A 24301-nucleotide genomic window follows, 5' to 3' on the forward strand; every position below is an offset into this window, starting at 1 on the left:
ACTTGCAACGGGGCATGCTGGCACTTCCAAGTCAAAAAGTACAAGCCTAGGCCATGTGTCCAGTTTGGAAACCAAGAAGTTAAATGGGCAGACCCAACTTAGACATGTACTCTTCCACCATGTTGTTATAACGCTGGCACCTGGTTGTATAGACCGTATCAGATGGTGGTGCTGGATGATGTGTCATGCTGATGAATTTTTTTCACATTTTAGCCATGTTAACGCTCCCTTCTGAGGTGGTGCCCCAGCTGCGTTGGCGACTTCCTCCTCCTCTGCCTTGTGTTTCTTCTGTCAGGTGGGAATGCCGTCAGTAGTGCCCCTACCAGCATGTGCTTGTATTCACACATTTTGCCATCCCGCTCCAGTGACGGAAGTAATAATGGTACTTTGCAGCAGGGATGCAGCAGGGTGGCCACCCAGTAATCAGTAGGGGTATGATCTGGGCAACTCTGCGGTCGTTGGGCAGGCACAGCAGACTGTATTGGCTCATTCCGCCCTCTCTCTGTTGGAGTCCCTCAAGGCTCTGTCCTGGGGACCCTAATTTTTTCCATCTATACCCTTGGCCTAGGATAACTCAAAGTCCCATGGCTTCCAGTATCACCTGTATGCTGATGACACTCAGATCTACCTCTCTGGCCCAGATGTCACCTCTCCGGTGTCCAGAATCCCGAAGTGTCTATCAGCCATATCCTCCTTCACCTCTCGCTTCCTAAAACTCAATGTAGACAATGCCAATCTCCCCTACCTGATCTATCTATTATGGTAAGCAGAATCACGTTCTCTCCCACACCTGAAATCCGCTACCTCACGGTAACTCTCGACTCTGCCCTGTCCATCAAACCGCACGTCCAAACTCTTGCCACCTCCTGCCGCCTCCAACTCAAACATATTGCCAGAATCCGTCCCTTCCTCTGCCCTCAATCTACTAAAATGCTTGAGCATGCCCTTATCTCTCACCTCGACTACTGCAACATCCTCCTCTGCGGCCTCCCCGCTAACTCTCTTGCACCACTCCAGTCTGTCTTTAACTCTGTTGCCCGGCTAATCCACCTCTCTACTCCCGTTTCTCCCCTCTGCAAATTTCTCCACTGACTCCCAATTCCACATCGAATCCAGTTCAAACTACTAAAACTGATCTACAAAGCCATCCACAACCTGTCCCCTCCTTATATCTCTGAACTAATCTCCCAATATCTTCCCTCACGTAATCTTCGATCCTCCCAAGACCTCCTACTCTCCTCCACACTTATTCATTCCTCACACAACCGCCTCCAAGATTTCTCCCCAATATCCCCCATCCTCTCGAATTCCACGCCTCAACACGTCCAATTATCCACCACCCTTGGATCCTTCAGACGGAACCTGAAAACCCACCTCTTCAGGAAAGCCAACAGCCTGCAATAACCATTCTGCCGCCTCACCACCACCCGAGCTGCTGCACCCCCGACCTTTTGTCTCTTCCCCATAGAATGTAAATCCGCAAGGAAATGAAATTTCAACTCATAGCTGTCAAACAAGTTTATTACAAGTCAAATAGTTAGAAATAAAAAAAAAGAGAAATATAAAAGTATGCATACATACAAATCAATAATAAAGAGTTTTAGAAATTAAAACAATGAATTAAACATTAAAGACAGATTAATTACAAAAAAGAAAAACACATTTTGTACCAAAGTCCCCTGTGCTTTAGCTGCAAAAATTGTATTGTGGTGCTTAAAGGCAACCTGTCACCCCCAAAATCGAGGGCGAGCTAAGCCCACCAGCATCAGGGGCTTATCTCCAGCATTCTGTAATGCTGTAGATAAGCCCCCGATGTATCCTTAAAAATTAGAAAAAGAGGTTATATTATACTCACCCAGGGACAGTCCCAGTCCTGTCCGATGGGCATCGCGGGCCGGTCTGGCGCCTCCTATCTTCATCGGATGATGTCCTCTTCGTGTCTTCACGCTGCGGCTCCAGCACAAAGTACTGCAGTGTGCAGGCCCCAGGCCTCTCTGACCTTTCCCGGCGCCTGCGCACCGCAGTGTGAAGACAAGAAGAGGAAGTCATCCGATCAAGATGGGAGGCCCAGGACCGGACCGCGACTTGGATCAGACCGCCCGCTTGAGTATAATATAACCTCTTTTTCTCATCTTTTAGGATACATTGGAGGCTTAACTACAGCATTACAGAATGCTGTAGATAAGCCCCTGATGCTGGTGGGCTTATCTATAGAGCGGGGAGACAGGGCGCGAGAGCGGGGAGACAGGGCGCGAGAGCGGGGAGACAGGGCGCGAGAAAATCGAGAAAAAGGGTTTATTTTTTGTTTTTTTTAAAGTAATTATACTCATCTATCTGACATTATCAGATGCACACAGTGTCATCCCTTTGGGTCCTCACATGGATTGTGGGGGCACCGCCATTCCACTTGGTGAAAAGAAGTCCAGTGGTGTAACGACATCTGCAGGGAGGTCACTGCTCTGGGGGGGGGGGGGGGGGGGCACAGGATGGGGAAAAGTCAGAATACCTAGAAGAAAACAGAAAAAAAAATCATGCAGAAAACTGGATACAAGTAGTGGCTGACACCAGTGGCCATCGGGCTAATACTGAGCAGCACAGCGTGCGAGGGGAGAATAAAGCCAGGGATCTGGAGACATTGTTGTAAAGCTGTTTCGCTCCCAGAGGTCATAGGTCAGTCATCAACCTGACAGCATGTGTCCCCAATAATATTAATAATATTAACAGGACCGACTCCTCACCATCAGGCAGAGATTCTCATGCCAAGTAATATCAATCCCTCAGATCTCCATCATCATTCATCCCCTCCCCTGTTCGCCCCCACACACGTAGCACTATACTTCCCTGCACCCCCCACCGCAAGTGACATCACACACACTGACCTGCACAGCACGTGACATCAGCCCCCCACACCACATAGACCCATGCGAGTAGCATCAGCCCCATTCTGCAGGTAGACCCCCCTGCACGCAGATCCCCCATGCAGGCAACATGACCCCCTTCCTAACAGAGACTCCAGCACACAGCCTCTCTTCCCCAGAGACCTGCAGCCCCCCTTCACAACAGACACCCAGCCCCACTAGCAAGAAACATGACCCCCTTCCCACTGAGACCCCCAGCATGCAGTCACCTTTCCCCAGGCAGGCCCCTCCAGCACGCAGTCCCATGCAAACAACATCTCCCCCTTCTCCCCAGGCGGACCCCCCCCCCCGTCCAGCATGCACATGCAGCCCCATGCAAGCACCACCACCCGATTCTCCCCAGGCAGCCCCATGCAAGCACCACCACCCGATTCTCCCCAGGCAGACCCATGCAAGCAACATCCCCCCATTCTCCCCAGGCAGCCCCATGCAAGCAACATCCCCCCCATTCTCCCCAGGCAGCCCCATGCAAGCATCACCCCCCCCATTCTCCCCAGGCAGCCCCATGCAAGCAACACCACCCCATTCTCCCCAGGCAGCCCCATGCAAGCATCACCTCCCCAGGCAGCCCCATGCAAGCATCACCACCCCATTCTCCCCAGGCAGCCCCATGCAAGCAGCACCACCCCATTCTCCCCAGGCAGCCCCATGCAAGCAGCACCACCCCATTCTCCCCCAGGCAGCCCCATGCAAGCATCACCACCCCATTCTCCCCCAGGCAGCCCCATGCAAGCATCACCACCCCATTCTCCCCAGGCAGCCCCGTGCAAGCATCACCACCCCATTCTCCCCAGGCAGCCCCATGCAAGCAGCACCACCCCATTCTCCCCAAGGCAGCCCCATGCAAGCAGCACCACCCTATTCTCCCCCAGGCAGCCCCATGCAAGCAGCACCACCCCATTCTCCCCCAGGCAGCCCCATGCAAGCAGCACCACCCCATTCTCCCCCAGGCAGCCCCATGCAAGCAGCACCACCCCATTCTCCCCAGGCAGCCCCATGCAAGCAGCACCACCCCATTCTCCCCAGGCAGCCCCATGCAAGCAACATCCCCCCCATTCTCCCCAGGCAGCCCCATGCAAGCAACATCCCCCCATTCTCCCCAGGCAGCCCCATGCAAGCATCACCCCCCCCCATTCTCCCAAGGCAACCCCATGCAAGCAGCACCACCCCATTCTCCCCAGGCAGCCCCATGCAAGCAACATCCCCCCCATTCTCCCCAGGCAGCCCCATGCAAGCAACATCCCCCCATTCTCCCCAGGCAGCCCCATGCAAGCATCACCACCCCATTCTCCCAAGGCAACCCCATGCAAGCAGCACCACCCCATTCTCCCCAGGCAGCCCCATGCAAGCAGCACCACCCCATTCTCCCCAGGCAGCCCCATGCAAGCAACACCACCCCATTCTCCCCAGGCAGCCCCATGCAAGCAGCACCACCCCATTCTCCCCCAGGCAGCCCCATGCAAGCAGCACCACCCCATTCTCCCCCAGGCAGCCCCATGCAAGCAGCACCACCCCATTCTCCCCCAGGCAGCCCCATGCAAGCAGCACCACCCCATTCTCCCCCAGGCAGACCCATGCAAGCAGCACCACCCCATTCTCCCCAGGCAGACCCATGCAAGCAACATCACCCCATTTTCTGCAGGCAGACTCCCACTTACCTGATCTATGACTTTGGAGAATGACCCCCATAATACCCCAAATCTTGCACAAAAATCCTCGAAATCCAGCCATGACATCCACAGCCGCCTCCTGTCTGCTCTGCTCTATGGAGGAAGAGGCAAATCCTGCACAAAACACTCCAAATCCAAACCCTGCACGAAATCCCGCCATGATATCCACAGCTTCCTCGTGTCTGCTCTGTCTGTTCTATGGAGGAAGAGGCACCGCCCCTTCCGGTCACATGGGCAGAGGTCCTTTAGCCGACTTGGATTTAGCCTCTACCCAGTCACTACCCTGCTGTATACTGCCCCCCACCGTCACTACCCTGCTGTATACTGCCCTCCACAGTCACTACCCTGCAGTATACTGCCCCCTACCATCACCACCCTGCTGTATACTGCTCCCCCCGTCATTACCCTGCTGTATACTGCGCCCCACCTTCACTGCCCTCCTGTATACTGCCCGCTCACCGTCACTACCCTGCTGTATACTGCCCTCCACCGTCACTACCCTGCTGTATACTGCCCCCCACCGTCACTACCCTGCTGTATACTGTGCCCCACCTTCACTGCCCTCCTGTATACTGCCCCCCCACCGTCACTACCCTGCTGTATACTGCCCCTCCACCGTCACTACCCTGCTGTATACTGCCCCCCCACCGTCACTACCCTGCTGTATACTGCCCCCCACCGTCACTACCATCCTGTATACTGCCCCCCACCGTCACTACCCTGCTGTATACTGCCCCCCTCCGTCACTACCGTGCTGTTTACTGCCCCCCACCGTCACTACCCTCCTGTATACCACCCCTCACAGTTATTACGCTCGTGTTTCACCTCTAGTGGAGCTCTCAGTGCACGTTGTGTCCTCGTTGTTGTACACTCCGGTGTCATCTTCATTATTCATTTGTTATTTGACATAATATTGTTTAGGGGATGAGATAATGCAGATTATTCTACTGACGCTACCTGCACCTATTTTGTCTGACACCTCTGCCGACAGCGCATGTGACAGCCTTGTTACAGTGTGCCATGAATCTGCTTAGTCAGTAGGAATTTCCTTCTGACAAGGCAAATCGCCCCTTACCTTGTTTTCTCCCAACATTAGATGTTTCTGGGTTCACTTTTCACTCACGGGGTGTCATATTGTCCCTGGACCCCAGTGCGCCCCCTCTGGTTACAGCGGTGTTTGTGGTTTGTGCTGTACCCTCACACCTGTCCACTGTACAAGTAATGATTGGCTCCTGGTGATCGAGTAATCTGATGTTTGTTTTCTATCTCTTCTCGCAGGTCCGCAGCGTCTACAATGAGCACCATTCCGGACTGATCATAACACCAGGGATGGATGACGTGGCCGCGCAGAGCAGGGCAGAAGATGAGACCCCCGGCGCAGATGTGGTGGACAAATTCACCGCCCCTGGAGAACAGTTCTACTCATTGCAGCGGAGCCGCTGCCGGGTGCGTATGTTATTCCCGGTGATATTCACCGTTCTCGGGTCTTTGGAGAAATTTAACTATGAAGAACAAGGAAATGGAAAGAACCCCGGACGCATCTGGCTGCAACTTAAAGGGAAAAGACAAGCGGTGCACAAAGCCAAGGTGCGGTGCAGACAGGGAAAGGAGCAGGGAAAGTCTGACGGTGTCTGTGCACGCTCGTAGCGTCCTTGGGGTCCGACTCCTAATCAGTCTCCCTGCCAGTAATTTGGTGTAGGGTCCGTGTTCAGTCCCCTTCATTGTAGACCGAGCACAGCTCTACTGGTTGTTGCGGGTGATGCTGGTACTGATGTGGGACTTTCTCCCTTTCTGTCCTATGTGTGTGGGCCGGGTTCACGGCACATTACTCAGCAGTGCTGGCTCGGAGAGGGGTCACTAATGGGGGGATGTCTTGAGGAGACGACGACTTCAAGAACTGCCTTATTTTGTTGGCAGAAAACCCATTCAGGTGTCAGCAAATTACTGTAAATTCCCCATAAAATGATGAGCAGTCGTCGCAGAGCCGCAGCTTCTCTGCGTCATGTGTCAGAATGTCTTAAAGACGTAATTCCCCACGGAGGAAGCTGGAGTCTCACCAAACCTGTATGTCAGGTGCAGAGGCTCGGATTCCTGTGTACGGTGACACGCGGCGCTGTCATCCAGGGCTGAGAACGCACCTCCCCTTAAGTACCTGTAAAGATGGAAAACAAAGACATATGAGCGCAGCCAACATCTACTTCTGCCGTCTTTGAGTTTCATTCAGCGGACCGTTACTATTTGGACATGGGGGGGGGGGGGTTGGGCAGAGAGGAGTCTGGGGGGGGGGGGGTTGGATGGCGGTGTCGGACAGATTAGGGGTCTTGGGACTTAGGGTACCGTCTCACAGTGGCACTTTTGTCGCTACGACGGCACGATCCGTGACGTTCCAGCGATATCCATACGATATCGCTGTGTCCCAGATCGTTTGGAACTTTCTTTCGTCGCTGGATCTCCCGCTGTCATCGCTGGAGCGGTGTGTGTGACACTGATCCAACGATGCGTTCGCTTGTAACCGGGGTAAACATCGGGTTACTAAGCGCAGGGCCGCGCTTAGTAACCCGATGTTTACCCTGGTTACCATCGTAAATGTAAAAAAAAAAAAACCAGTACATACTCACATTCTGGTGTCCGTCAGGTCCCTCGCCGTCTGCTTCCCGCACTGACTGACTGCCGGCCGTAAAGTGAAAGCAGAGCACAGCGGTGACGTCACCGCTGTGCTCTACTTTCACTTCACGGCCGGCATCTAGAAAAATACCTCGGGCCCCCGTAACGGAGTTGACCAGCCAGCTGGATTCTGTGTTTTCCAGTGTACCCGAGACAGCAGCTCATCCCGCACTCATGTCGCTCACCCAACAGGACAGATTGTCCAAAAAGAGGCGATGCTCCGAGAATGAAGATCGATGTCCAAAGAAGCCGTTCTCCTTAGACTGCATCCAGAAAGACGGTCCCGTCTCAAGTGCCAGCGTCGCTACTACCAACTTGCCCATCTTAGATCTGATGACTGACTCTAGCGAAGACTCGTTGATCGACATGTACGAATACGATCCCATGAGCTCCGAATCCGAGTACAAGATCCTTGTAAACTTTTTCAAGAAGATGGGATATTCCAAGGAGGTGGTTGAGAAGGTTATCCGTGAGCTGGGGCAGTCCGAGGACATCTTAAAACTTCTTGATGAGATAGAAAAAGAAAGCAACAAGGTGCCGACGGCAAATATTGAGAGACGGCAAAATGCTAAAGACGGTAATGCATCAAAGCTGAGGCAGGAGGTGATGGAGGATCTGGTCAGGACACGCACAGCCGGCAATGAGGACTTGGGGAACGTCATGAAGAACAACCCAACAGCTACTCAAAGACTTCAGACTCAAGTATCAGGAACGGAAGGTAGTTTACCAAAGAATTTTACTTTTGTTGCAAGAGGTGCCTCCAGCCCTCCAAGGAATAATATCATTGTATTCCCAGACACACCGGGACCTTCCAACGTCCTCCCATGGCCGCAGGTAACAAAACAGATTCCCATAAAATGCTTCAATTCTACCCATCCACCGAAACCTGTGCAGAGTGACGTGAAGCCCTCTGCATCTGTGAGACCAGACAAGTACAACCCGCCGGTGACCGGGGAGCAGATATACCTCAACTCCATCAAGACCCCCTATAGGCTGGAGCTAAAAAATGAGCCGGGGAGAGTGGACCTGAAACACATAATCATCGATGGGAGCAACGTCGCTTTCAGGTCAGTGCTTGTTACCAGACTGGTGGGTGAATTACAGTGCATGTCAGGAGCAGCGCTCATTATATTACTGTGCAGGAGCAGCGTTCGTTATATTATTGTGCAATGCAGGAGCAGTACTCATTATATTACTGTGCAATGCAGGAGCAGCGCTCGTTATATTACTGTGCAATGCAGGAGCAGCACTTCTTATATTCCTGTGCGGGGCTGGAGCAGCGCTCGTTATATTCCTGTGCGTGGCTGGAGCAGCGCTCGTTATATTCCTGTGCGAGGCTGGAGCAGCGCTCGTTATATTCCTGTGCGGGGCTGGAGCAGCGCTCGTTATATTCCTGTGCGGGGCTGGAGCAGCGCTCGTTATATTCCTGTGCGGGGCTGGAGCAGCGCTCGTTATATTCCTGTCCTGTGCACCCAGGATTTTGTTTTTATTGTGACATATCTTTGTCTTAAATTTGGGCAGAAAATTTATCAGTGTTTTATGCGACTTATTACACCAATTTTTTTAAGTATCTGCGCCAAAACTTAAAAATAACAAAAGCAACTTGGTAAGCTTTTAGCACGAAATACCCGTATTGTGTATCAGATGTAAGATGTCGCCTGATGTTGCAGCGGGTCTCTCTCGGGGCGCTGCTGGATGTCGCAGGACACCACACTCAGGACACTGCCAGATGTATGCGATGCTTTCTCGGGGTCCCACCGGATGTCGCAGTGGGGCGCATTCAGGACACCACAGGATGTTGCAACAGGGCACTCTCAGGATGTCACGGGATGTGGCAGCGGGGTACACTCAGGGCGGTGGCGGATTTGGCAGCAGGGTGCTCTTAGGGTGCAGTTGGATGTGGAAGCGGGGTGCTGTTGGGGTGCAGCCGGATGTGGAAGTGGGGCGCTCTTAGGGTGCAGCCGGAGGTGGCAGTGGGGCGCTCTTGGGGTGCAGCTGGGTGGGGGGGAGCTCTTGGGGTGCAGCCTGATGTGGAAGCTGGGAGCTCTTAAGGTGCAGCCTGATGTGGAAGCTGGGAGCTCTTAGGGTGCAGCTGGACGTGGCAGCAGGGAGCTCTTAGGGTGCAGACGGATGTGGGAGTGGGGCGCTCTTGGGGTGCAGCCGGATGTGGCAGCGGGGGCGCTTTTGGGGTGCAGCCGGATGTGGCAGCGGGGCGCTTTTGGGGTGCAGCCGGATGTGGCAGCGGGGCGCTTTTGGGGTGTGGTAGCAGGGCGATTTTTGGGGATGCAGCAGGGTGTGGCAGCGGGGCACTTTTGGGGTGCAGCCGGGTTTGGCAGCGGGGTGCAGTAGGGTGTGGCAGTGGGGCGCTTTTGGGGTGCAGCCGGGTGTGGCAGCGGGGTGCTTTTGGGGTGCAGCCGGGTGTGGCAGCGGGGTGCTTTTGGGGTGCAGCCGGGTGTAGCAGCGGGGCGCCGTTGGGCTGCTGCTGGATGTGGCATGTGGTTCTTTCTTGGGGTGCCATTGGATGTGGCAGTGGGGTGCTCTTGGGGTGCAGCCGGATGTGGCAGCGGTGCTTTCTTGGGGTGCAGCCGGATTTTGGCCACGGGGCGCTCTCTGGGTGCTGCTGAATGTCACCGCACTTTTTTTTCGGGGCTCTTGTATTGGAAGGTGGACAGGATGACTCACATAATAGAAACTCGTGAGTACAGAGTCAGCGCTTCCCTCCTCTCCGCCGGCTGTGTAATGACTGTACTCCCATCACAACACATTGAAGACCAGTAAAGCGTTTAGTGAGTCCCAATACAAGAAAGAACGTGACCCTGTCTGAGGAGACGGAGCCTCCGCATATAGAAACCTGAGAAATACTGAAACCAAAACTTCTGTGGATAGACGTCGTCATTGGGGCGGCGGTGGCTCGCTCTCGCCATCGCTGTAATATATCAGTTTTTCTTTTTTAATAATTTTGCAAAAATTACTACATTTTTTTTTGTTTTGTTTTTTCAGTTAAGATGGGGTGCAGAATGTACATTAATGAGAAAAAATTAACTTTTTTTTAATTTACCAAATGGCTGCAATGAAACAGTGAAAAATATAAAGGGGTCTGAATACTTTCCGTACCCACTGTACATTCCTGACCCTGCACTGATACTGGGTTACGTCCTGTGCCGTATTATCCGGGTGCTATCTATGAGCCCATGATTGTCCAGATTGATGATTGTCCCGTGGTGACCTGATTATGGGGTCGGTGTTGTCTCACACTTTCTACTTCTTGCAGTCACGGGTTACGTAAGTTCTTTTCCTGTCGGGGAATCGCGATCGCCGTAGAATATTTCTGGAATAAAGGACACCGGAATATAACAGTGTTTGTTCCTCACTGGAGGACGAAGCGAGACCCCAACATTACAGGTAACGGGTGCCGTCACATGTCACTGATGTGTGTGTAAGGTCTGTGAGCTCTTTCTTCATTACAGCCCCAGATGTGTACACCCGGTACACACTCCAGTGAGCGTGCATGTGTGGAAGGAAAGCAGAATAAGCTGTGCGAGACACTCTGCACCCCTCCACCCCTACTTCCTTCCAGTGGTCTTCAGTACAAAGGTAGTGGGGGGTCCATGGTCTGACATTTCGACCAATCACCCGATTGCAGTTCCTGGATGTAGATGGTGAACACAACAGCGCCATACACTGTGTAGTGGCTATTCTCAGGAACTGCAGCCCAGCCCTTTACCTTCAATAGGTTGTCAGTATATAAATCGTGGATGGCCCCTTTAATTGCAGCCGTACTAACACATGACCATTGTGTTTCCCTTTCTACATTTCTACAGAGCAGCACTTCCTCCAGCAGCTGGAAGAGCTGGGAATCCTATCGTTCACCCCCTCAAGGACCGTGCTGGGCTCCCAAATCTGCTCTCATGATGACAGGTGTGTAGGTCTTCGCACGTATCTCTCCCCCCACCCCCATGGCATTGGCACGTATGTTTCCCCCCACACTCGTGGCGTTGGCACGTATCTCTCCCCACACCCTCGTGGCGTCGGCACGTATCTCTCCCCCCACCCTCATGGCGTCGGCACGTATCTCTCCCCCCACCCTCATGGCGTCGGCACGTATCTCTCCCCCCACCCCCGTGGCGTCGGCACGTATGTTTCCTCCCACCCTCTTGGCGTCAGCACGTATCTCTCCCCCCACCCTCTTGGCGTCGGCACGTATCTCTCCCCCCACCCTCTTGGCGTCGGCACGTATCTCTCCCCCCACCCTCGTGGCGTCGGCACGTATCTCTCCTCCCACCCCCGTGGCGTCGGCACGTATCTCTCCTCCCACCCCCGTGGCGTTGGCACTTATCTCTCCCCCACCCTCGTGGCATGGGCACGTATCTCTCCCCCCACCCTCATGGCGTCGGCACGTACCTCTCCCCCCATGGCGTCGTCTCGTTGCCCCGTACTAACTAATCATCCTCCTGCAGCCGTGCATTAGATATCCGCACGTTAGGGTCTCGGGTATGACGTGCGATGTTCGGCTCCGGGGTAAACTCTATTTCTTCTTGTCCTGCAGGTTCCTGCTGCACTTGGCTGAAAAGACGGGAGGGATCATAGTCACAAATGACAATCTCCGAGAGTTTGTGGTGGAATCTCTGGCATGGACCAAGATTATAAAGGAAAGGTCGGTGCTCCTTGTTCTCTGGGTGCGGAGATCCGTGATTTTTTCATTTCAGTAATTGGTGGGATATTGATCGGATACGTCAGCACTTACTGATCCTGAGAATGGATGTAGTGCTCCGCCGCCTCCGTGCTGCAGATCCTGCACAGTGTTACCTCTGCTGCAGTCAGGGTTATACCTCCTCTGCTCACTCTGCACCCAGAGGCGGGTGGGCAGAGGAGGCGGGTGGGCAGAGGATCCGAGCGTGATCAGCAGATATTGTACACATTCACAAGGCGTGGGATAGGTGCACAATACCTGCCAGACCGTGCCCGGTCCTGTGCCCTTACCGGACGCTAGTGGCTCGGTGTGGACTCCGCAGATTTCTCAGTTTCGTGTTTTTTCTATCTCTTCAGATTATTACAGTTTACATTTGTTGGCGACATTTTCATGATCCCGGATGACCCACTGGGACGACATGGCCCAAACCTGGATAATTTCCTCAGCAAGGACCGAGCACAGGTGAGAGGTCTCGCCATGTCTCCACGTGTCCTTTTACCCTCCATTCGTAGGATGAGGAATTAAAAGGTAAACTTCCAAGACTCTCTATTTTGTGCCTTGATTTGATTTTTCAGGGTGATGCGGAGGCACATACCTTATAATTACTGACGACCTCCAGTGCGGTTACTATACTGGGACCAGCAGACTGACACACCTGCCCATCAAAGCGCCCCTGTCCTCCTCTGTGTTTGTGTCGTGCTTTTAATATTTTTAATAAACAAATTAAAAGCTTTTCAGCCAAATAAGGCTTTTATTTATTTTTTTGGCTCTGGTTTATTTCTGGTCTCCAATCATCTCTGCGCTTTTTGCAGATGGCACTGTGCTCCAATGCGGATTTTGCTGCAGCCGATTCCTCCGTCATTTCCACTCTCGGCCTTAGGCTATGTTCACACTTTGCGGGTTTTGCCGCGGATCCGCAGCGGATTTGACACTGCGGATCCGCAGCAGTTTTCCATGCAGGGTACAGTACAATGTTACCCTATGGAAAACAAAACCCGCTGTGCCCACGCTGCGGATTTCCGCGGAAAAAGCCGCACGGCTTTTCTGCGGAAAAAAAGGAGCATGTCACTTCTTGGTGCAGAATCGCAGCGATTCTGCACCCATAGAAATGCATTGATCCACTCACTTTCCGCATGGGGCTGTGCCCACGTTGCGGGAAGTTAAGCGGATAATGTGCCGATGGTACCCGGGGTGGAGGAGAGGAGACTCTCCTCCAGGCCCTGGGAACCATATTTTGGTGTAAAAAAAAGAATTAAAATAAAAAATAATGCTATACTTGTCGGGGTCGTAAAACGACAATATACCCTTCCTTCACCAGTCATTCCAAATTAATATGTGTGCAGGGCATCTGGTACCGGATAAGAATAAATCAGACAGGTAGCTGGTTCAAACTTAGTTAATGCCCCGTGCATCCACACATGTCTGCAGCGGTCACACCAACTGGCTTTATTCTACAATACACAATACTATATTGAGTGTTAGGGGAAGGCGTGCATTGGGCGGGGTTTAAGCTAGCATCCAGTCTTCCTGATTTGTCCTGACGTCTTCTGGTGAATCCTCCCTTTCTTCACATTCCTGAGTTTCGATTCTGAAGAAATGAAAGTTATGTCTCCAGACACTAAAGGGAAACGAAACTGAACTCTGGCGGCCATCTTTAAATACAATTACATTTGCTTTAGCTAGCAAATAGGAAAAACTTATTGTTTCACAGTATAAAAGTATAGCAGTACAAAAAGAGTATAAAGATATATATTTTCACCTTGACAATCCCCCCTAAACACTAAGTTTTTCCCTTAAAGAAGGATCCTTCGAGACTGTCCATGTGATGGGAAAAGGGGAGGTGGATTTCTTCATCCAGACACCTCAGAAGCTCTCCCCTAGCGAGAGGCCTCCAGGCAACTGAACCCTTCACTAACCTCACATGGAGTTCTCCCACTGTCCCTAAACTAAATCTCTTGGCATCATCTGAGAATGGGGGGGTTCTGTCTACTCTCTTGAGAGGAATGTACTTAGGGATCTCCCCTGGATCAGTACCATTGTACTCTGGTGGGTCTTCTTCTTGATTGAGAAAGGTGTCAGTCGGAGTTGCTTTGGCAATAATCTTTTTGTACAAAGGAATAACACAACAGAGGATTATCGATTCAATTATGAGGAGGGCAATCAGTACTAAACAAACTTATTGAAGGAATCCCTTGATACCACCTAACCAATTGGAGAAGAAAAATGTGTCTGCTCCAGCATACACGACACGTCGTCTTATTGTCCTAATTTGTTCAACTTCTTTAGAAACCTTCAGGTCTTTCGGATCTACATTTCGCCATTCAGGTCTGGCTGTATATATTTTGTCTCGTATATCTTTGGTCATACCGTCAATGAATGTATTTACCAATACTCTAACATCAAGTGGGTTTATGGGACTGTACTCCATGTCTTCCCATTTCCGCTGTAACCGTCCAAAGTATAGCTCTACACTCTCTCCTTTGTCACATCTGTAGAAAATCTTAATTTGCGTCCTAGCACGTCACCTGTTTTTGTGCTCACTACCTAGGCCTGCCTAGGTGCACTTAATATGTCCATCATATGGTCATTATTTGTCTGTAGAATGAGAAAGGTTGGTTCTCAGGGTCAGCCAATTATTTTTGCATAGCTAGCTAGTCAGAGGGCCTCCAGGGATAATACTCCTGTATCTGTCTTACCCTACCTGATGTGGTTGGTTCTCTGGTGGTGGGGAGTGACATGACATGCTGGTCTACAGCTCCTTCCCAAAAGGATTACTGTCAGCCTACTCCTAAAAGTTAATGTCCCCACTATCCGCCAACCACAATCCTGTGTCAGCTTCTTATATCACTACATGTGATCTTGTCTGGACAGGATTCAGTGTAATTCTCTTAGGTCGGGTTGCAGCACGAGTCATACAAGTGTTAGGGCCCAAGTCCTCAACTATATCCTGAAAGGCATCACAGCTATAATTAACAAATCTTTGTTCTCTGTAATATATATATTATTGATCCATTCAACATTTTTATTAATCTGCACCTGTGGGATTATAGAAGCAATGCCGGCATAAATCTGGTTCTGGGCTTTAAATTGGTCAGGCACCCCCCTTGGCACTCCAATGGCATCAATATATACTAGTGGATCTTCTTCATAACTCATATGGAGCTGATCGAGACTTCTCCTCTTTCTGGTAGGTTCATCAGGTATCTTTGGTGTACATATATTGTGTATGTTTAATTAGCAAATCAGTATCTAAGAAACTGTTCTCCTTGCAGAAACCTGTCTTGAAGATCCCTACTGGTGTACCTGTGGTGTCGTGGGATTTATAACAGGTGTAATTGTCAGCTAATACGGTTACTTCTCCTGGGACCTTTAGTTTAGGTTCCTTATGAAATAGTGGGACATAATCTGGGCAATCAGTGGACTTCAGACCTTTCAACAGATTCATGACACAGACAATGGTGTTGTCATCAGGAAAAGCAATGCATGTGTGTACAGATGTGTATTCGCAGCAGCACAAGCAATACATCCTACAGAGATATTCTGGACTCTTACATTGTATCTCACCCATTCTAACCATAGGTTTTTCCTTGGGGCTGTTTGTGTTTCTATGGAGAAAACCTCTCGCCAACTGAGACCTGGAATGGGGATCACTTCATTGACTACATTTTTCAAACGCTCACCTGGGCTTGTTTTAGCTGTACTGGTAACAGGGGTCATGGTTGGTCTAGAGCTAATATCCTGGAGCTGTACATGGCCTAAATACCCATGGCATCCACTATTAAATACATAATTAAAATGCCTTCCTAGTACAAACGTCTGCAGATCAGCAGATTGGGGGTTTTCAAGATTTAGGAGGAGGGGGTGACGACTTCTACCCCATTTACAGCCTCTAAGTGGTTGCAGAAGGGCTGTTAGATGCATTTTCTCACGGAGAATCCTACCCGTCCTATCCTTAGAGAACATGGCTTCACTAGGTTTATATCCCCAATCATCCCCCGTATTCCAGGCGGCATCAGTCCAATAATAACAATTATCGTTGTCATTTCTGGTAACACACATATTAAACTGGATGATCCCCTCTACAACCCGTTCAGTCTCGGGGCACTTGACTACATCACAAAAATCAAATCGCCAGATATTTGCCGGGGCTGTCCGGTTTCCCCAGAGAATAGTGGGACCAGAATTCTTATATTTACAATAGGGGCCGAAGAGGTAGGGGCGAGGATAGCCCTCAGTTCCAGGATCAAAAACAACAGCAACATTTCCCTTCAGTCACTTTTGTGACTAAACACTGGTTCGGTCTCTTTTACAGTGTGAGGCGTGGATCCAGGTGCTCTTTCCTTCAAGTTTTACTGCAGTGGGGGTGACCAGGATCACTGTGTGAGGTCCTTCAAATCTCGGCTGGAGACAATCTCTGCGCACAAACTTTTTCACATACACCAGGTCTCCTGGCACAAAGGGATGGTGTCCAGGAACCTTGTCTGGGTCTGGAAAAGAACTGAAAACGGTTAAATGCACTCTGGCAAGGTGTCCATGTAAGGCCTGCACATAGCTAGTCAAGTCCCGGTACTTGAGCTGCAACTGTTGTGGAAAGAAACATTCAAAATTGGGGCCCCTGCCAAACAGAATCTCATACGGTGACAGTCCTGTCCTCCTGTTTGAGGTATATCTTACTGAAAATAAAGCTAGAGGAAGGCATTCTGTCCGTGGTTTACCAGTCTCTGCCATTGCCTTCTGGATTTTAAGCTTGAGTTCCATTTAGTCTCTCCACTTTTCCACTACTCTGTGGATGGAGTATGCAATGCTTGACTTACCCCCAGTGCTGCCATTACCTCTGACATGATCTCTCCAGTAAAATAGGAACTCCGATCGCTTTCAATGACTTCAGGAACTCCATACCTGCATATGATCTCAGCCATCAGTTTCTTCGCCGTTGTCCTAGCCGTAGCTTTGGCAACTGGGTAGGCTTCTGGCCAACCTGAAAATAAATCAATGCAGACCAACACATACTCATACGTCCCTACCCTGGGTAACTGAATATAATCATTCTGCAGTCTCTGGAATTGGTTAAAGGGGCCGGGGAGTGTGTTTGGATGGGGTTTTCACTGTCCTACTCTGATTATGTGTGGCACATATCATGCAGCTCTGTACCTGCCTTTCTGCGCAGGTGGAAAACCCGGGGGCAATCCATTGTTTCTGTAGGGTGTCACACATGGCCGTCTTCGAGTGGTGCACATTCCCGTGCAGAACCTGTGCCATCATTGGGTACAGTACCTGTGGTAGGCAGACCTTTTTACCCCTCCCCCATAGTCCAGTAACGGTATCAGAGCAAGCCCCTATCTTTTGCCACCTATTTTTCTCCTCCTTACTTGCCTGTTCTTGTAACCGGGCTAAGATGTCTTTCAACACAAGTGGAGATGGTGGGGTGTCTAGGTGATGTACTTGAGAGGCTACAGGAGTGCTTGCTGCTTTCTTCGCAGCCTGGTCTGCCAGTGCGTTACCCTTTTGTCCGTCCATCAGTGCCTTTGCTATGTGCCTTTACCTTTATGATGCCTGCCTGCTTGGGTGGGAAACTGTAGTGCATTCATAAGTTGCTGGACTGCCTCAGCACGTTTAAAGGGGTGGCCATTTGCTGTCAGGAAAGCCCTGGCTCTCCAGATAGGCCCATAATCGTGTATAATGCCAAAAGCATACCTGGAATCAGTGTAGATATTTACAGTCTTACCTTCTGCTAGTTTGCACGCTTCTGTAAGCGCCTTGAGCTTCTGCTTCTTGTGCAGACATATGAGCTGGCATTGACTCTGCCTTGATTACCTCATGTTCTGAGACCACAGCATATCTGGTACAGTAGCGTCCTCGGTCATCTTGGTGACGGGATCCATCTACAAAAAGCTCAAAATCAGCATTAGAATAGGCACACTAGAGACCAGCCGTTTCCTGAGACATCAATTCTAGACAATCATATAATTTGGAAACCTAATCTTGTTCCTCTGGATCCATTCTAGAAAGAAAAAAAGTGTCCTTGCTCATGTCACCTACTCCTCCCCCCTTTGGATCCAGGGGAACTAGGAGAAAAGTAGCGGGGTTCAGGACAGTGCACCTTTTCAAAATCACATTAGTAGGCATGAGAATAGCACACTGAAGTCGCAGCTGTCTAGCCATGGACATGTGGCTAGGTTGTACCTGATTAGGGATACTATATACATCGTGTGGGGTGGCCATAGCCTCTCCTGGATGCAAGGGGCCATAAACGGCAAGGTAGACCTGACACTCTTGGGCTATGACTGGCCCCCCTTTGGCATAACTGTCCACGTCAATTGTCATCCCTGATAAATGAATGCAAACAGAACTGGCAATCTGGGTGTAATGGAATGCTGAAGAAGCATTGGCAAGATCGATAACTATGAACCAAGCAGCATCCTGAGATATCTGGGACAAAAGAGTATGTGGCTTAGGCACCACCGGAGTTTCTGGAACAGTAACTGCATTAAATGCCTGTAGATCTTGTACCAGCCGGTACACAGGGGGTTGGCCGGGTGGGGTGTGGACCATCAGTGGGTGATCCAAAACAATCTCTGAAGATTTGTGTAGCAACAGCTGGACAGACAACACAGCTCGAACACAGGAGGGCTTTCTCTCGCCACTTTATCCAGGTGGCCGCTGTAATAAGCAACAGGTCTCTGTTTGTCTCCATGAAGCTGAGTCAGCACACCTATAACATATCCTGCATAGATGAGCTCTGTCTGCAAGGCAGTCTGGAGACATAGGGTTAAAAGAAATATTTGAGTAGGGGACTGAATTCATATAAGGTGGGAGAACTGGAGTTGGAGTCTGTTACATAGAGATAAGAAACACTGATCTCGCAGCTGCAACGGTGGGGGCCAGTGAGCGAGCAAGAACTACTACGGCTAGTGATTTAACCCCTGTCTTCTGCTGGGCTAAATTCTTTTGACTAAACCAAGGACAAAGAAAACTTTGGAATGCAATACATGGCCCGCACCCCCCCCCCCCCTCTAGCCCACAGCACCGAGGGGAAGAATTGCAGGCAGGTCGCGCAGGGGTTCACACAGCCCCTCCCTTCTAGTAACATGGAGATAAGAACTTCCACTGCATTCTTCAGCGCTGAAGGGAGAGCAAGAGCCCAGATGTTTGCCCCCCTTCCCTACACTACATAGCACTGATACAAAGCTCCGTATCCTCTACAAAGTAACAAATTACGGCAGTTTTCAGACTTAATTTCTACAAAACTTTCCTATAATCCTCCGTGGTCTGGGCGGAGCCCCAAGGACGGTCCGTACGCACACACAAGACAGGTCTCCACCCAGGTTGGATTCTGCACAACACAAACAGGACACACCTATGCTTCTGGAAATCTCTTTCCGCCGCCATTACAGGGCGCTGGCTGAGACTGCATTTTCATCACCAGTGGCACGGCGGCCATTTTACAATCTGTAAGATCACAGTTCAAAGGCATTTTATAACCAAATACGGGCTCTATATTCTCCGATTCTCCCTCTCCACCAACCTATTTTCATCCTTTGTTCTTTAAGCTCCGCGCAACTCGCAGATAAGCTTCTTGACTGTCTCTTGCCCTCCCGTAACCATTGTCTTGACTTCCACAGCATCCTCATCTAACTTGTGGGGCACGGACTTCTACTTTAAGATACGCAGCTTGGCTCCCAGGATACTATGGCCTCCTGCAGTAGGCCACTGGCAGCGATCTTCAACACTGTGTTCCACAGTACGGAGCCTCACGTTCGACGTACTAGGAAAAGAGCCTCGCGCTCAATGTTTCCTGTCCCTAACCTGAACACAGTGATTAACAGACTATCCTGCCACGATATCTCAAACAGTCGGGAGGCGGTCTCCTAGTGAGAGCCCTCCACAAAAATTCTGGTGGTCCCGTACGGAGCGTCTTAATTACCTGTTTCTGGTGGTCCCGTTCCGGGACGTCTTAATTACCTATTTGTACTCAAAATTCTGGTGGTCCCTGACTTGGGACGTCTTAATTACCGGTTAGTACAATATCACAGAGGCTGCGTCTCCTATCCCTTTCTGTAAGCTGCCCCACAATCTACAACTGGCTCAATCTTTCAGTCCACTTCACTACTAGACAATAGTCACGGGTAGGATGGTTGAATGGAGTGCAATGACCGGTAAAGGAGGTGTGGTGTACAGAGATCGCACAGGATGCGACGTCTCTCAGTTGCTGGTTCAGAGCGTGGCACAGGATCGCGTTCGATCTCACCACTCGATCGGTCACCTCCCGGACCCAAAGAGACCACAGACAAACCAATAACGGCTGAGACACTAGCAAGTGTGACACATACAGTGTATATGATATTTTCACCTTGACATACTCACCTCTCAGCGCTGCCCGCGGCGTCCGGTCTCAGTTGCTGTGCTTGCAGGACCTGTGGTGACGTCGCGGTCACATGACCGTGATGACGCCGCGGTCACATGACCGTGACGTCACGAAGTTCCTTGTCGGCACAGCCGCCTGCAGCACTGAGGAGATCGCGACGTCAGAGGGTGAGTATAGCCAATTTTTATTATTTTTTACATTACTATTGATGCTGCATATTGCTGCATATGCAGCATCAATAGTATAGGAGTAATCCCGCAGCAGAAACCGCAGAACAAACCGCGATAAATCTGCTGGGATAACCGCAGCGGTTTTGCCCTGCAGATTTATCAATTCCGCTGCGGGATTAACCCGCAGAACAGGCCGCAAAGTGTGAACGTGGCCTTACAGTCTCCGCACTCTTAGGATTTAGGGCAGAATCGGGATGGGGTGTATATGTTTCCTTATTTCTATATGTTGTACTGACACAACTTGTTTGTTCTCTCCCCTTTCCCCAGAGTTTACCCTCTCACTCCTCGCCCATCGGACAGCGGAGTGTTTTTTCCCAGCAATGACATCTCCGTTTCTGGGAATTTCCCAACAGGCATCGATCACTCCCGTCCCAGAGGTTTCCTACCCATAGACAAAAAACCCACATTCAGTCCAACCATCCAGAACATCCTGTGCCCGCAGGCCGTCGTCCCCCCAAAGAGGACTCCTCAGGAGACATTATTGCTAAAAGACTCGCTCCTAAAAATATTTCCTGAATCCCAACAAGGGGAGAAAATCAACCAGATCCTGTCCGCACATCCGTACATGAGGGATCTCAATGCCTTGTCCGCCATGATCCTCGACTGAGCGCCGTCATGCTGTTTTATTATACCCTTTTTTTGTCCTTTTTTTTTTTTTTTTTTTTCTTTTCCTTATTCCGGACCCAACACTTATGGAATTGTCAGTTTTGCTGCTTTTGGATTACAAAAAAACCCCCAAAAAACGAAAAATCCGGTGGAAAGTGAGTAATCGGCATAGATTCTCCAGAAATATTCCTAGCAGCTGATAGGGAGAATAGGGCATGATATATGGAGGCCGCAGTTGCTACATACATAGTGTATGTGTATATGGATACAGAACAGTTTTATTTTTATAGTGCTTTGGAACAAAGCACTATATTGTAATCCGATCGTGGATAACTTCTTATTATTATAGTGCTTTGGAACAAAGCACTATATTGTAATCCGATCGTGGATAACTTCTTCTCCTTATTATTATTATTATTCAGTCCGCACGTAATGCGGCCCGAACCGCTTCACTCAGACTCCAGTGAGGCGTCATTTCGAAGCCAGCGTCCCCAAGAGGTGTGCTAAGTATTTTTCGTGTCGATCGGATTTGTAGTTTTGGCGCAATTTGCGTTTGAAATTTTTTTTCCCCCTCATTGTAATGCATTTTAATAGGGAAATTTTCCCATAGGTTATAATGGCCGGGTTTCTGAGGCAATTTGAAATGTAACTGCCACCTGGCTGATTAGCTCATTGATATGCGCAGTCAGGCCCAGTTACTATGCCAACGCCTACGAACTGTACATGACCACACCAGCACAGTTTTGCCAGATAATATCAGCTCTTAAAGTGATAGCACAGCACAATTCCAAAGCACTATCTGTATTCTTATTATAATTATTGCCCCGCTCACCAAATCGCCCATCTAATCGGTCCCTGAGGTGCCCCCGCCCACCAAATCGGACCCAGTGCCCCCGCCCACCAAATCGGACCCAGAGTGCCCCCGCCCATCAAACCTGAGTGACCCCGCCCATCTAATCGGACCCAGTGCCCCCGCCCCAAATTCGGACCCCGAGTGCCCCCCCGCCCGCCAAATCGGACCCCGAGTGCCCCCTCCCGCCCGCCAAATCGGACCCAGAGTGCCCCCCCGCCCGCCAAATCGGACCCAGAGTGCCCCCCCGCCCGCCAAATCGGACCCAGAGTGACCCGACCACCAAATCGGACCCAGAGTGGCCTCAACCCTGAGGGGCTACAACTACCAAACCAGCGCCTGAGGGGCACCCAAGTGTGAAAGTCTTGCAGGGGCAACCAGGGCACCATTCCAAAGCACTATCTGTAGTTCCTTCAGGAACTCTTTTTTTTATTAAAGTACAAAAAACATATACAAAACAACATCAAATAAATAATCATAAAATGGGGAAACAAAACAAAATTAACTTAAAAACCAGCCTTGAAGATGTCCATTAGACTATTGTCCATAAACAATGCTTGCGTCCTTTAAAACTTATTCAGCTTGAAAAGGACCCCCAGCAGGAACCTCCCTATGCATACTCTAAAAGAAAATAAAAAGAAAACATTAATTTAAACCCACTCATCCACATTCACACCTCCCCCATTCATACTCAAAAAGGAAAAAATAAAAGTCTGGCCCATACTGCCCAAAAGAATAGATGGCCTCACTGGCCGCAAAAACTAAGTTTAATCCTAATATATACAACTTAACCCTAATATATACACAAAACACTTTTTTTTTTTTTTTTTTTTCTTTTTTCCCGCCACCCGCACTGCAATCATAGGTCCATGATTAGTCCATGCCTTTTACAAAACACCACAGGTCCATGTAAGTTCATGCCCTTATAACGCAAAACAAAATTTTTTTTTTTTCTTCCTTTTTTTTCCGTTTTACAAACACTACGGGTCCATGTAAGTTCATGCCCTTATAATTTTCTCAAAATGTTTTCCAGGGTCCATATGCCCCTTTACAACCCCCAACATACACCCCCCACCCAACCTAAACTACACCCCCCCACATCATACTAACTATGCACACATAAAGCACAAAAACACAAGAAAAATTACACACATGGTATCAAACAAATAAACAGCAACACTTTACAGAACATAACTAGCATCAATATGTTATACCATCATATCACGAAACAAAACAATAACTGAAACCTGTAAGGCCCAAGTTCAGCACCTGCAAGCCCAAAATCCATATATTTTCACCAGAAACAAAACAAAAAGCTAATCGTGCCACACATCAGCCCACCACCGGGAAAGGAGTCTGGAGAGGCCCTGACCCTAACACCAACACAAACACCCTGTCCCTACCCAACTAAGGCTGTCCCTCAAAAAGCTGACCCTAACTATCCCTACCTGCCCCTACCTATCCCTATTCTACCTAACTTAACAATGCTAACTATATACCTATCCCTAATACTGTCCCTCCCTGCCCCTATCTATCCCTAAATAACTGTCCCTCAACACCCCACACCACCTTATCTCTCCCTATCCCAATCACACAACCAGTCTGTCCCTAGAGTAAAAAGAGAGACCCCTCCAAAGTGAAGAGGCCCTCCTCATACCCGGCCTCCCAAATCCTAGGAAGCTTTCCCTAATCACTCAAACCAAGCTTTCCCTCGGGTACGTATTAAAAGGAGAGACCCCTCCAAAGCCAAGAGGCCCTCCTCGCACCCAGCCTCCCGAACTCCAAAGAGCGCACCTTACCCAGGTCACCCAAGATGTTACTAACCACCTCACCCGGGGGAGGGTTTTATGCTGTATTGAAACTAGGCACCGTGCATTCCAGGTGTAGAACCTAACAACTACACTAACTAGGAATAAAGTGCCCCGATCTCGGCCACCAAGGGATCTGAATGCCCCATAATCCCACTCCGGATAGGAAAGGGATGCCAGCCTAGGCCAGCCTATGGAAGCACCCACCCGGTTATAGACCCCTGCATTAAAGGGACACTGAAGGAGGAAGTGCTCCATGCTTTCCAGCATGTCGCCACACTCTTCACGGGGACAACCCCGATCATCAGAGTTCCTGTACTTCAGATTGTCCCTCACATACAGCCTCCCGTGGAAGCAGCGCCAGGCCAAGTCCCAAAACTTCGAGGGGATCCGTGAAGAATTTAACAACCCGAGCCCCCCCTCCAGATCCCGGCCTGGGCAATCTCTGAGCACCAGGGGCTTCTGGAAATGGGTCAACAGGACCCTACTGTCAAGGGATT

The 24301-nt window shown here is 50.2% G+C and overlaps 1 protein-coding gene across 10 annotated transcripts in view; it reads left to right on the forward strand.

The window, feature by feature from the left end:
- Nucleotides 1–23059, forward strand: part of LOC143784332 (NEDD4-binding protein 1-like) — a 385710-nt gene extending 362651 nt beyond the window's left edge. For 4 of the 10 annotated variants that reach the window (XM_077272506.1, XM_077272502.1, XM_077272503.1 and 1 more), the window contains 8 exons: nt 5867–6034; nt 7396–7970; nt 8049–8319; nt 10524–10654; nt 11074–11170; nt 11799–11906; nt 12299–12470; nt 20805–23059. In XM_077272506.1, the coding sequence (XP_077128621.1) occupies nt 5922–6034; nt 7396–7970; nt 8049–8319; nt 10524–10654; nt 11074–11170; nt 11799–11906; nt 12299–12467 (1464 nt within the window). In that variant the 5' untranslated portion in view covers nt 5867–5921 and the 3' untranslated portion in view covers nt 12468–12470; nt 20805–23059. The other 6 variants (XM_077272499.1, XM_077272501.1, XM_077272508.1 and 3 more) reach the window with 4 other exon arrangements.
- The last annotated feature ends 1242 nt before the right edge of the window (nt 23060–24301 follow it).

This window comes from Ranitomeya variabilis, chromosome 7, assembly GCF_051348905.1.
Source record: "Ranitomeya variabilis isolate aRanVar5 chromosome 7, aRanVar5.hap1, whole genome shotgun sequence".
Classification (NCBI taxonomy): domain Eukaryota; kingdom Metazoa; phylum Chordata; class Amphibia; order Anura; family Dendrobatidae; genus Ranitomeya; species Ranitomeya variabilis.